At 42.4% G+C, this 12,500-nt stretch overlaps 2 protein-coding genes across 4 annotated transcripts in view; one reads left to right on the top strand and one right to left on the bottom strand.

The window, feature by feature from the left end:
- Nucleotides 1–2,886, bottom strand: part of LOC117726527 (E3 ubiquitin-protein ligase TRIM39-like) — a 9,705-nt gene extending 6,819 nt beyond the window's left edge. Inside the window, exon 1 of the mRNA XM_034526848.1 lies at nucleotides 2,713–2,886. Within this exon, the coding sequence (XP_034382739.1) occupies nucleotides 2,713–2,886 (174 nt within the window). The remainder of the gene's footprint in view (nucleotides 1–2,712) is intronic.
- Nucleotides 2,641–12,500, top strand: part of cpm (carboxypeptidase M) — a 13,862-nt gene continuing 4,002 nt past the window's right edge. The window contains exons 1-6 of one of the 3 annotated variants that reach the window (XM_034526598.1): nucleotides 2,641–2,785; nucleotides 4,212–4,390; nucleotides 6,553–6,650; nucleotides 9,024–9,196; nucleotides 11,847–11,937; nucleotides 12,279–12,384. In XM_034526598.1, coding sequence (XP_034382489.1) covers nucleotides 4,225–4,390; nucleotides 6,553–6,650; nucleotides 9,024–9,196; nucleotides 11,847–11,937; nucleotides 12,279–12,384 — 634 coding nt within the window. In that variant the 5' untranslated portion in view covers nucleotides 2,641–2,785; nucleotides 4,212–4,224. Of the gene's footprint in view, nucleotides 2,928–4,211; nucleotides 4,391–6,552; nucleotides 6,651–9,023; nucleotides 9,197–11,846; nucleotides 11,938–12,278; nucleotides 12,385–12,500 lie in introns of all 3 variants that reach the window. The other 2 variants (XM_034526595.1, XM_034526596.1) reach the window with 2 other exon arrangements.

Below are 12,500 nucleotides of genomic sequence, written 5' to 3'. Positions count from 1 at the left end.
AGCTTCTGTGCCGTCGGTTCACTTTAAAGCGCCGAAAACTACAGGAAACAACGGAATAATCATTTCAACTTTGAATGAACTGAAAGACTCAGCTTGTATATATATATATATATATATATATATATATATATATATTATGTGCAGAGTGTAAACTGTTCTTGCAGTTAGAATAGAGAAAGATAAAACTATTATATAATAATAAATAACAGGAAATGATACCAGATTTGCTCCAACAGAAAAACAAACTGTGAATTTCCCCGTTTCTTTTGAGGATTTGTGGGTTGAGGTTTTTGTCTCCAGAACCTTCTCACCACAAATTGAACCCCCACAAGGATTACAACCTTCCTCAAGGACCCGGACGAGGCTCTTCAGCTTCGTCTGGGTCCACAATCCTCTGAAGGACTACAACGTCTCAAGCTACCACCTACTGACCCTTCAATGACAAGGGGGGGGGGGGGGGGGGGGGGGGAGGATGAGTCTAGCTGCAGACACCTCCTCACAGGGACGGGGGTGCGTCCAGGTAGCCACCTTTACAGCCGTATGGGCGAAGAGGAGAATCTGGAACGGTCCTTTCCAACGCTGAGCGTGCCAGTGCTTCCTCCTGAAGTCCTTCACAAGGTCTCCTGGTTGGGGGGCAGCTGAGGGGTTCGGAGGCAGTAGGGGGGGCATTGCAGCTGCTACCTGGTTGTCCGATGTTAGACAGGGACCCCCATGACCTCCTCGGAGATCCATGCAACCTCTTCAAGATGCCTACAACCTCTTCAAGGAATCTTTATGGGATTACGATGGATACATTAAATATATTTTGAAATGATAATAACTGAAAGTAGTTTCTCGATGCAGCCAGCAGAGGGCGCCAGAGCACCATAAAACAGACCTGGTGTCAGTCAAGCGTTTCCTGTTTCAGTAACACTGAAACGGGGATGAAGAGTCTCTGTGTTTCTGCTTCATGATTTATGATTTTGGGCTTCACAAATACAATTAAATAGAATTTAATTCTGACAGTTAACAACCGAGTAACACGTAATATTATCAAGTAAAAATACTTAGTTTTTCTCTATTGAGAAACAAAATAGACATGTCGTATAGTAGTGTAATAAAAAAAAGTGCAACATACTTTATTAGAATATAGATAAAATATCAGCTGAAATGTAGTAATATTATTGTACAACATAATATATTTCAAATTAAAAAAATTAAAAGAATTAGCACAAAATGGATTTAGTTTTTTATTGCTTGAAAAATGCTGAATGATTAACGTTCTGCCAACCAACTTATTGATGAATTGACTCATTGTCGCAGCTCTACATATATACACATTGTACACACTCACACACACACACACACACACACACACACAGTGGCACCTACACACCTGCATACATGTCAATATCAATTTAGTATCTTAAACTGAAATTTTGAGTTATTCTTCTTTTATAAATCTCAGTTATAAATCTTAAAGTTCAGTTTATAACTTGAAGGTTTTTTGGCAAATATATAAAATGTGTTTTCATGCAACAAAGAAAGAAAAATGAACGAAAAAAAAGGCATTACATAAATGTCATAAATAAAAGACATTAATTTTATAGATATACATTTAAATAACCGGGTTTAACACCTAAATGGAAAAATGTAAAGTTTTAAATTAAATTATTCTGACGGCGGATGTGTCTTTTTTTATGTTGCCACTTGGGGGCGCCAGCGTATAACGTTTTGATGGTTCTAACTGTAAATATCACTAAAAACTAACATTTCAATCGTGCTGAATGAGTTACTTTTAGGAGGGAAACACCTGAATTAATTAATTAATTTTATTATATGTCACCAATATTTCAGTTTTTTGCTTAAAGTGAAGCTCTGGTTGTTTATCGTCTTCTAAGTGTGTCTCTAAATTCCAGATTAAAGACTTTAAACATTACATGTGTGTCACCTTGTCTCACTCCATCCGGCTCTTAAAGGTACAGGTGCGCACCTTCAGGTGTGTGAGAGATTTAGTGGCATCTAGTGGGGAAGTTGCAGATTGCATCCAACATCCGAATATATCCCTCCGCTGACTCCTCCCTTGCACACACGTATCAGAGAACTACGGTGGCCTTGAAGGATCAAACACACGTGAAAGGTGCTCTCCAGAGTCCAGGGTCTGGTTTGTTCTTTCTCGGCTCCTGTAGCGGTGAAAAAAGAGAAAGAAAAGAAGGGCTCCTTTAAAATATAATGAAAACACAGTGATTCTTTTACACTATTATATTATATATAATAAATCATGCGCACTGCTCCTTTAATTTACTGTCCACCGTTTTATTAGAATTCAATATTGAGTATTTATTCACTGAACCCGTAGAAATATATGGAAAGAAAAGAGTAAATTTAAAAATAAACTGTAATCCTTAACAAAACAACCAAAATGCATAACGATATTTTATATTAAAGCCAGTTTAGACATATTTATTTAGAATGTATACTCCGTTAAACCAAATGAATCAAACGTCTGTTTCATTCATAAATCTGTTGAATGCACAAACACACGCGCGCGCGCGCACACACACACACACACACACGCGCGCGCACGGACTCACACGTGCGCACTCCTCTAAGCTCCGCCCCTCCCGAAGGAGAGGAGACCCGCTGGTGAATGAGTAACGTGCATTGAAAAGAAGCGGACTCCCGGACCCGGACCCCGTCTCACCTCTGCAGGAGACCCGGACCCCGTCTCACCTCCGCAGGACTCGCGTCGCTGAGGTCGGTGTCGGTTCGGTGCTCGAGTCGCGTGCGGACCGGAAGCGTCCAGGTGAGAGCCGCTGACCCGCCGTCTGCTATCGGCCGATTATCGATCAGTCGCGCGCTCCTCTGCTGGACTTCAGGACACGTTCGAGGTACTTGTACTTCCATTTCCTGATACTTTGTACTTCTACTCCTCGACACCTTTCCAGGTAAATATTATTTGTATACTTTTATCTCCACAATAGAGGTTTCATAACATATGTTCATACAATATCACAACAATCATGTTGTATAAGTACAAGTGTTAAAATACATGTGAATAATCCATCAATAATATATATTATATTGTAGTGTCATGTTTAAGCATTATAAGTACTTTTACTTTTGATATAAGTACATTTAGCTTGTGTACTTTTACATGCGGGACTTTTACTATGTAAAAGTACACAATATACTACTTTTACTTCAGTAAAGTATCTGAATACTTCTCCCATCAGATCCAGATTACTTAAACAAAATATGATCAACAAATACATTATAATGTATTATGATGAATAAAGATATAACTTTACTGATAACAGTAAACAATACACAGAGTACTTTTGGCTGATAATACTTTTTTTATTTAACATTTTAATGCAGTTAAAGTGGGTAACTTTCCTTTTAATGTGCATACATGTCATATTTATATAACATGTATTTAATATTCCATAATTATCCTGTTGGGTTGTCTGTATAATATATATATTATTTAATATTCCTACATCTAATTATATATTTTTTTATATTCCTACATTTAATTATATTGTTCAAGTTGTTTGTTTATGAACCGAGTTTTCACCAGTTTTGTTTCTGTAATATTTAATACATATTTCTATGGATGTTTTTGCATATAACTTGTGTTATAAAAAGATATTCTGTATTTGTTTCAAAATTGAAAATGTAAAATAAATATCCACTGAATTAAACCAAAGCAAACCAACACTATTAAAATATAATAATAACTAGAATAATAATAATAATGTTTATGGTGTTTTAAAGGGTTCGTTCATATTCGCACATCAACACTATCTAATTTAATGAGTCTGGTTGAAGGGAACAAAAGGTGATAAATATGATAAATATGCTGAATATGTCGTTCTGCGCAGGTTCACATGTGTTGAACTCCGTTGACGTTGACAGACAGCGGAACAACAAACATCCAATTACTGACACATTAAAAAAAAAAACGATAAAAATAAAATGCTCTCCGACGGGTTCTACCTGCTGACGGCTTTTGTGTTAGTCACTTCCTGCTTTTCTGTATTAAAATGCTCTTCACTTCCCAGCATGCACAGGATAATTAATTATTCTTGTCACGAGTTTGAAGTCATTTGTTTAATTGTTCTTCTCTTGAGATCTCGACACTCGGCGTTAAAAAGATTTCGGGTCAGTGAACGCCCCTCCGCTGTTCTGGTCGTTGTTTAAAACCCGGCGGCGTTCTCCTCCAACAGGTGGCTAGCAGTGATGTCATCGCTCCTCCTCTTCCTCCTCCTCTTCCTCACCCTCGGCCGGGCCTCCGCGCTGGAGTTTCGTTACCACAGCAACCGCGAGATCGAGGAGTACCTCGTCCAGGTCAGCAACTCGAACCCCGACGTCACTTACCTGTACAGCATCGGGCAGTCGGTCAAAGGTAAGGGCCCGCCTACCTGTCTGTCTGCCTGCCTACCTGCCTGTCTGTCTGTCTGCCTGTCTGTCTGCCTGTCTGTCTGTCTGCCTGTCTGTCTGCCTGTCTGTCTGCCTGTCTGCCTGCCTGTCTGCCTGTCTGCCTGTCTGTCTGTCTGCCTGTCTGTCTGTCTGCCTACCTACCTGTCTGCCTACCTGTCTGCCTGCCTACCTGTCTGCCTGTCTGTCTGCCTGTCTACCTGTTTGCCTGTCTGTCTGCCTGTCTGCCTGTCTGTCTGCCTGTCTGTCCGTCCTATTTGTGGAAGTCAAACTCTAGATAAATATCACAATCATGATGTCACAATCATGATGTCACAATCATGATGTCACAATCGTGATGTCACAATCATGATGTCACAACTATCACAATCATGATGTCACAACTATCTGTGTGTGTGTGTGTATAATGGGACTCTAGATGGAGGTTCATTTAATCTGGGGGACGACTTAATCTGGCTAATCACTCAAACACACACACACAAACACACACACACAAACACACACACACAGCTAATCTGTGCTAATCTAGGACACCAGCTGGCTTGCGTCCAACCCGTGTGTGTGTGTGTGTGTGTGTGTGTGTGTGTGTGTGTGTGTGTGTGTGTGTGTGTGTGTGTGTGTGTGTGTGTGTGTGTGTGTGTGTGTGTGTGTGTGTGTGTGTGTGTGTGTGTGTGTGTGTGTGTGTGTGTGTGTGTGTGTGTGTGTGTGAACATAAAGGTTCAGCTCAACATTAAATATTTGTGGTTATTTTTTAATTTAAGCACAACTCACTCGTCTTTGTGAATGATTCCATGTTCTGAGCTCGTCAGTAAAACATAAACTCCGCTTCTGTCTTTGACTCGGCAGCCTTTGAAAAATCTTTTTGAAGTTTTTACCGTTTCACCAAATTATTTTTTAACTCAAACAAAGACTGTGTGTCCTTCATTACTGATTTGTATTATTCATGTTCGGGGGCATAACTTTCAACAAACATTTGTGCCCTCGTTTTGACAAAGACAACGTTCCCAATGAGCTGTTTATGAAGATGAATATTCTGATTATCACATGAACTATCCCTCTATCGGGATGTCATGTGACCAGAAGTACAATAGATGTCATGTGACCAGAGGTACAATAGATGTCATGTGACCACAAGTACAATAGTAATAATATAATATAATATGTCTCTAGGCCATATCTCTGCTGGTCAACCTTCCTTTGTTTTTAGGTTGTTTTCAGTGGAAGAGGTCCGTAGAGCTGTTTGCTCTCTTGATATTAGTAAATCTGCAGCCCCAGATCACTGGGAACCATATTAAAGTTAGCAGCCAATTTTATTGACAAACAATAGATGTCATGTGACCACAAGTATAATAGATGTCATGTAACCAGAAGTACAATAGATGTCATGTGACCAGAAGTACAATAGATGTCATGTGACCACAAGTACAATATGTCATGTGACCAGAAGTGCAATAGATGTCATGTGACCAGAAGTACAATAGATGTTGTGTGACCATAAGTACAATAGATGTTGTGTGACCAGAAGTACAATAGATGTCATGTGACCAGAAGTACAATAGATGTTGTGTGACCAGAAGTACAATAGATGTTGTGTGACCAGAAGTACAATAGATGTCATGTGACCAGAAGTACAATAGATGTTGTGTGACCAGAAGTACAATAGATGTCGTGTGACCAGAAGTACAATAGATGTTGTGTGACCAGAAGTACAATAGATGTCATGTGACCAGAAGTACAATAGATGTCGTGTGACCAGAAGTACAATAGATGTCATGTGACCAGAAGTACAATAGATGTCATGTGACCAGAAGTACAATAGATGTCGTGTGACCAGAAGTACAATAGATGTCATGTGACCAGAAGTACAATAGATGTCATGTGACCAGAAGTACAATAGATGTCGTGTGACCAGAAGTACAATAGATGTCATGTGACCAGAAGTACAATAGATGTCATGTGACCAGAAGTACAATAGATGTCATGTGACCAGAAGTACAGGTCCAGATAGACCCAGGTCCAGATGGAACCAGGACCCGGGTCCAGATGGAACCAGGACCCATGTGAACCTGTGAGGAGAGAAGGCAACGAGTTGTTAATGTGCATTAATGTGACGACCTTTCTGCCCCTCAGGTCAGCAGCTGTGGGCGTTGGCGCTCGGCCTCAGTCCTCGCCGCCACACTGTGGGCATCCCCGAGTTCAAGTATGTGGCTAACATGCATGGAAATGAGGTGAGCGCGCACACACACACACACACACACACACACACACACACACACAGGGCCCCTCCCTGTTGACAGGAAGCAGGAGACTAAAGAGATCAACAAAAGCCTTTCAGAGTCAAACACTCCACACACACTTTTGTATTCAGACGACGGACCGTGTGTGTGTGTGTGTGTGTGTGTGTGTGTGTGTCAACATTAAAGTATTAAGGTATTAGGTATGGATTTTACGACAACAACGGCAGCAACAAGCGAACAGGAAGAGAGACGTTTATTGACTTTTTATTCTTTATTTTGCTACTTATGAATCCTTAAGAAAGATTATTAAAGCCACTCATAAGTACACGAGTACAAGTCCTTTAATATCTACGGCGTCTTGATTCCTTCACTGATCTCTTCAGCGCAATAATATCTTGTCTTTTCTCCACTAAATATGATCTTAAAACTATTGATATTGTAAACATCAAATCAGCTGTTAGAGTTATTAAATAGGGAGTGGAGCCGTACGGGAGGTTGCATTGAGTTCCATTGTGGTGCGTTCAAGTTCCAATCGTTAAAGATTTGTATCGGAAGACGAATTTTCCTGATGCGTTCAAATGTAATCTTGTAAAATGTCGTTTTGAATTAATTCATTTGTTTAAATCTAATATTTTTCATATATTTATATAATAAATGATACATTTCAGATAATGAGAACAAAATTAGACAAAAATTGGTGTGGAGCATCTGGTTACCGTGGTGACGGTCAAGGCTGTGTGCGTCAATGGAAATGTCCTTAAATAGACAAGTCACGCCTTGACACACACACACACACACACACACACACTCTCTAACACGGTCAGCAAACAGAGTCAGCGGAGTGTGTCGGTTTCGGAGGAAATTTCCAGAAAAAGGCCTTTTCAGCGAGTCCACACACACACACACACACACACACACACACACACAGGAATGCAGCGTCTGTGTGAGGAAGCTTGAGAAGGTGTCGTTCCCAAAGAGGATCTATGTGGGGTTTTATCTCCTGGGAGGTCGACGATGACGTCATCGTCACGCTGTGCTGGACGATGACGTCATGGTCTTGAAGACCTCCTCTGGGGAGCATGAACGTGCTCGGTGAACAGTAGACCACGAAGAAGCAAAGCAACCGGTTCATGGTGCAGGATTTACTTTGATGGAAGAAGTACTCCGATTGTTTACTGAAGCGCTTTGATGCAGAAATACTATAAATAACATCATTTGGGGCGGTCGTGGTTCCCAGAGGATGAACCCTCCTGACTTCGGCGTGGCAGCTGATTAATTACAGACACTCTGTTTGCACGAATGAAATAAATAAATAAATATTGCACTCAACTGGGGAGGAAACAGTGTTGTTTGGTGAAAAAAGACCTCCCCAAAAAGCCACAGGAAGCAGAAACGGCATCAGAGGATGCTCCGCCGAGGGGGAACAATGAGCCCTGATCTCCGTCTGACAGGATGCTGCTCGGTTCGCGGCAGGAATGCGGTCCGCCTCGCTTTCATCGCCGATCCTGAGAAGCACGTCAAGCTCTGTCACATAAAATCTCATGTCTTTCGGCAGCTTTAAGCCCCTCCTCCGACATGCCGATGTAACTCATCAATGCCGACGGCACATATTTCTCAGCTATTAGATGAGGATCCTCGTTAGCTTACAGCTGCTGATGCGCGGCGGCGTAAACAGTTTATATTTAAAATAGGAGATTTTTTTTTAATGTGCATTCAAAGATATTTTAGATGGGGGAAATACATTTATGAATCCTTCGGTGTGTGTGTGTGTGTGTGTGTGTGTGTGTGTGTGTGTGTGTGTGTGTGTACAGGTGTGTGTGTGTGTGTGTGTGTGTGTGCGTGAGAGAGGGAGGAATGTTCTAGATTGTGATGTGACGGCTGTACGGAGAGAAAAGAGAGCGAGAGTTCAAATGAGTGTTTGGAAGAAAAACAAAACGATGGCCGGAGGCAGCACTAGTCCTGACGTGTGTGTGTGTGTGTGTGTGTGTGTGTGTGTGTGTGTGTGTGTGTGTGTGTGTGTGTTCACCTTTTCCCACCCTTCTCTCTTTCTGTCTCCTGAGGCTCTCATTCATTCATTCATTCATTAACAAAGTTTGTTTTCCTTTTTAAATTCTCCTCTGACTCGTCCCTCTGGATCGCGTTTCGATTTCCTGGCTGACTCACGACATCACTTCCTCCCACACGGTTTTCCAGCAGGAGAGAACATGCTGGAGCTGAAAACGTCACGTCCAACGATGAGAACAAAGAGAATTAAAGCGACGAACGGGCCCTCGCTCATTTTGCGCCAGTAGGTGGCGCTAAGACCATGACTGAAACCCTCAAATTACACTTATGGTCATTTTTAACGAACATTATATGTTGTAGGTTCTCGGCCGGGTGCTGCTGCTCCAGCTGATCGACGACCTGCTGCGTGGTTACCGTAACAACGAAACGTGGTCGTTGCAGTTACTGAACAGCACGCGCATCCACATCCTGCCCACGATGAACCCCGACGGCTTCGATGCAGCGGACACACACTGCGTGTTCAGCAGGGGCAGGTACTCACTCACAGGGCGTCTTAGAGCTGCATTACTTCTACTGACCACCAGGGGGCGACTCCTCTAGTTGTATAGAAGTCTATGCTTCATGTGTTAAAGCTGCATTCTCTCTCCTGACCACCAGGGGGCGACTCCTCTGGTTGTATAGAAGTCTATGCTTCATGTCTTAAAGCTGCATTCTCTCTCCTGACCACCAGGGGGCGACTCCTCTGGTTGTATAGAAGTCTATGCTTCATGTCTTAAAGCTGCATTCTCTCTACTGACCACCAGGGGGCGACTCCTCTGGTTGTATAGAAGTATATGCTTCATGTTTAAACACTGCATTGTCTCTCCTGACCACCAGGGGGCGACTCCTCTGGTTGTATAGAAGTCTATGCTTTATGTGTAAACGCTGCATTGTCTCTCCTGACCACCAGGGGGCGACTCCTCTGGTTGTATAGAAGTCTGTGCTTCATGTCTTAAAGCTGCATTCTCTCTACTGACCACCAGGGGGCGACTCCTCTGGTTGTATAGAAGTATATGCTTCATGTGTTAAAGCTGCATTCTCTCTACTGACCACCAGGGGGCGACTCCTCCGGTTGTATAGAAGTCTATGCTTCATGTGTTAAAGCTGCATTGTCTCTCCTGACCACCAGGGGGCGACTCCTCTGGTTGTATAGAAGTCTATGCTTCATGTGTTAAAGCTGCATTCTCTCTCCTGACCACCAGGGGGCGACTCCTCTGGTTGTATAGAAGTCTATATAAATGACTCTACTTCTCTTGATTTATTCCCTCAGTGAACATTGTAAACATGAGTTTATGGTCTCAATCTCTAGTTTCGAGGTGATTGACAGGTGTCTAACACTGCGTTCTTCATTCAGCGTTCATTTGTATTTAGCTCCGCCCTCTTGTGTCTCTTCTGGTTGCAAAACAAACAAGATGGCGACGACCTAAATGCCAAACTCGAGGCTTCGAAAACAGCAGGTTGACTGCGTCCACTCTTTATTTACCGTCCATTCCGGCTGATGAAGATCTCATTTGGAGGCATTTACACATACATTTTGCTCTGAATTTTTTATTTATTCCTTTTTTAAGATCCACTTATTACTTGTATGCATGTTCAAATTTAAACATGTGTCTTTTTAGCTGCTAAATGAGTTAAAAATATCTGTCAAGCTCCGTAGACTTGAGCTGTAGAGTGTGTGAGGTCATCACCAGCATCCCCTTTCACATTAAAGGAGTCATGTGTCCTTTTTTTTATTAATAATAAAATTCGAATTACAGAGGCTTTAAGGGGCTTTTTCAAGAGTTAAAAAAAAAACTTGCTGGTTCTGACCGACCGGGTTAAAACATGTGTGGATGACCAAATGTCAAAATAAGACTTTAAAGACACACACACCCTTTGATGTGTATAGACTAAACTATGCAACGCTCCAACGCCCAAAACACCCTGATGAGCAGGAAACCAGCCGCTCGCTGCAGATCTGTATCGCAGTGAAAGCCCCAAAAGAGTCCAATTAGAAGTGTTTTGACTTCTTCTAATGGGCTTTTTATAGGAGACTCCGCGTAGTCGTATTCATCACATTGTGGGGACTTGAATCTGTTCACACACTCTCACTGTGGGGACAAAAAAAGATGCTAAACGTTGACGTTTTGTTTTCATTCTAAAGCACCAGACTTCATTCAGCTTTTAATCAAATTACTGGATATTTATACTGCCGTGTGTGTGTGTGTGTGTGTGTGTGTGTGTGTGTGTGTGTGTGTGTGTGTGTGTGTTTCTTTTGCGGTCACCACTTTCCATACCATATAAGGAAACGAATCAGCCGATGAGATTATTTGACTTTCAGCTTGACACAGAAACAAACTTCAGAACTTTATTGCATCAAATGAAAGTTTTTTTCTATTGATTCTCGTGAACTTTTAGTCTTATTTAAAACAACATTTTTTTTTTTTTTTCTAAAAGCAACAAATTGACTCTTTCTCCTCTTCCTCCTATTTCCTTTCCTCCTCTTTTCATCCTCCTTCCCTTTCTTCCTCCTCCTCTTCTTTCTCCTCACACTCCTTTCTTCCTCCCTCTCTCTCTTTCCCCTCTTCCTTCTCCCTGTCATACTCTCTCTCCTCATTCTCTTCCTCTTTCATCCTCCTTCCCTTTCTTCCTCTCTCCTCTTCCTTCTCCTCTCTCCTTTTCTCCTCCCTCTCATACTCTCTCTCCTCATCCTCTTCCTCTCCCCTCCTCTTTCTTCCTCTCTCCTCTTCCTTCTCCTCTCTCTCCTTTCCTCCTCCCTCTCATACTCTTTCTCCTCATCCTCTTCCTCTCTCCTCCTCTTTCTTCCTCTCTCCTCTTCCTTCTCCTCTCTCTCCTTTCCTCCTCCCTCTCATACTCTCTCTCCTCATCCTCTTCCTCTCTCCTCCTCTTTCCTTCTCTCTCCTTTCCTCATCCCTCTCCTCCTATCTCTCAACTCACCTTCTGCTCTCTCCTCCTCCTCTTTCTCTCTATCCTGTTCTTCCACTCTAACCTCCTCCCCCTTGTTCCTCCTCTCCTCTTCACTTTTTATTTCTGTGAATGCTCATTGAGAGACAGATTTAGTTTGATGTAGTTGGATGACGATGTTGTGCTGCCGACCTCTGACCTCTGTAATGCTGTTGTTGTTTGTTTGTTTGTTTGTTTCAGGGCGAACAACAACGGCGTGGACCTGAACAGGAACTTCCCTGATGCCTTCGCTGGTCTCCAGCAGCAGCAGGAGGAGCAGAGGGAGGCCGAGGTTTGAGTCTTCTTAAGTAAAGGATCCACCGAGATGTGGATTCATCCGCCGCGGAAAGTAGTCCCTCAAACAAAAAGCCCAATTTCCTCCTTTTTGTTGAAATGAAAACTACAGAACTTCTCCATCTTATTATTGATTCATCATTAGATGTATTTTACTCTTTCTCTTCTTCCTCCTCTCCTCCTTTTCTTTCCTCCTACGCCAAAATTTCTCCTCTCCTCCTCCTCTTCTCTCCTCATTGCCTCTCTCTTTCTATTTCTCTCTCCTTTCCCCCTACTCTTGAATCAAGGTGTTCCTCAGAGCCCTCTGTGATTGGCCGGTCGTTGTGTCACATGTTTCAGGTCAGAGCTGTGATTGGCTGGTTGAGGACCGAGAGTTTTGTTCTCTCTGCAAACCTTCATGGAGGAGCCCTGGTGGCCAGTTACCCGTATGACAACAGCAAGAGAGGTACACACACACACACAGACACACACAGAGACATACAGACACACACATACAGACACACACAGACACGCACACAGAGACACACACACAAACACACACACACACACACAGACACACAC

This window comes from Cyclopterus lumpus, chromosome 23 (genome assembly GCF_009769545.1).
Source record: "Cyclopterus lumpus isolate fCycLum1 chromosome 23, fCycLum1.pri, whole genome shotgun sequence".
Lineage (NCBI taxonomy): Eukaryota > Metazoa > Chordata > Actinopteri > Perciformes > Cyclopteridae > Cyclopterus > Cyclopterus lumpus.
Note: the sequence above shows the minus strand (reverse complement) of the source record. Positions and strands in the feature narration are given on the sequence as shown.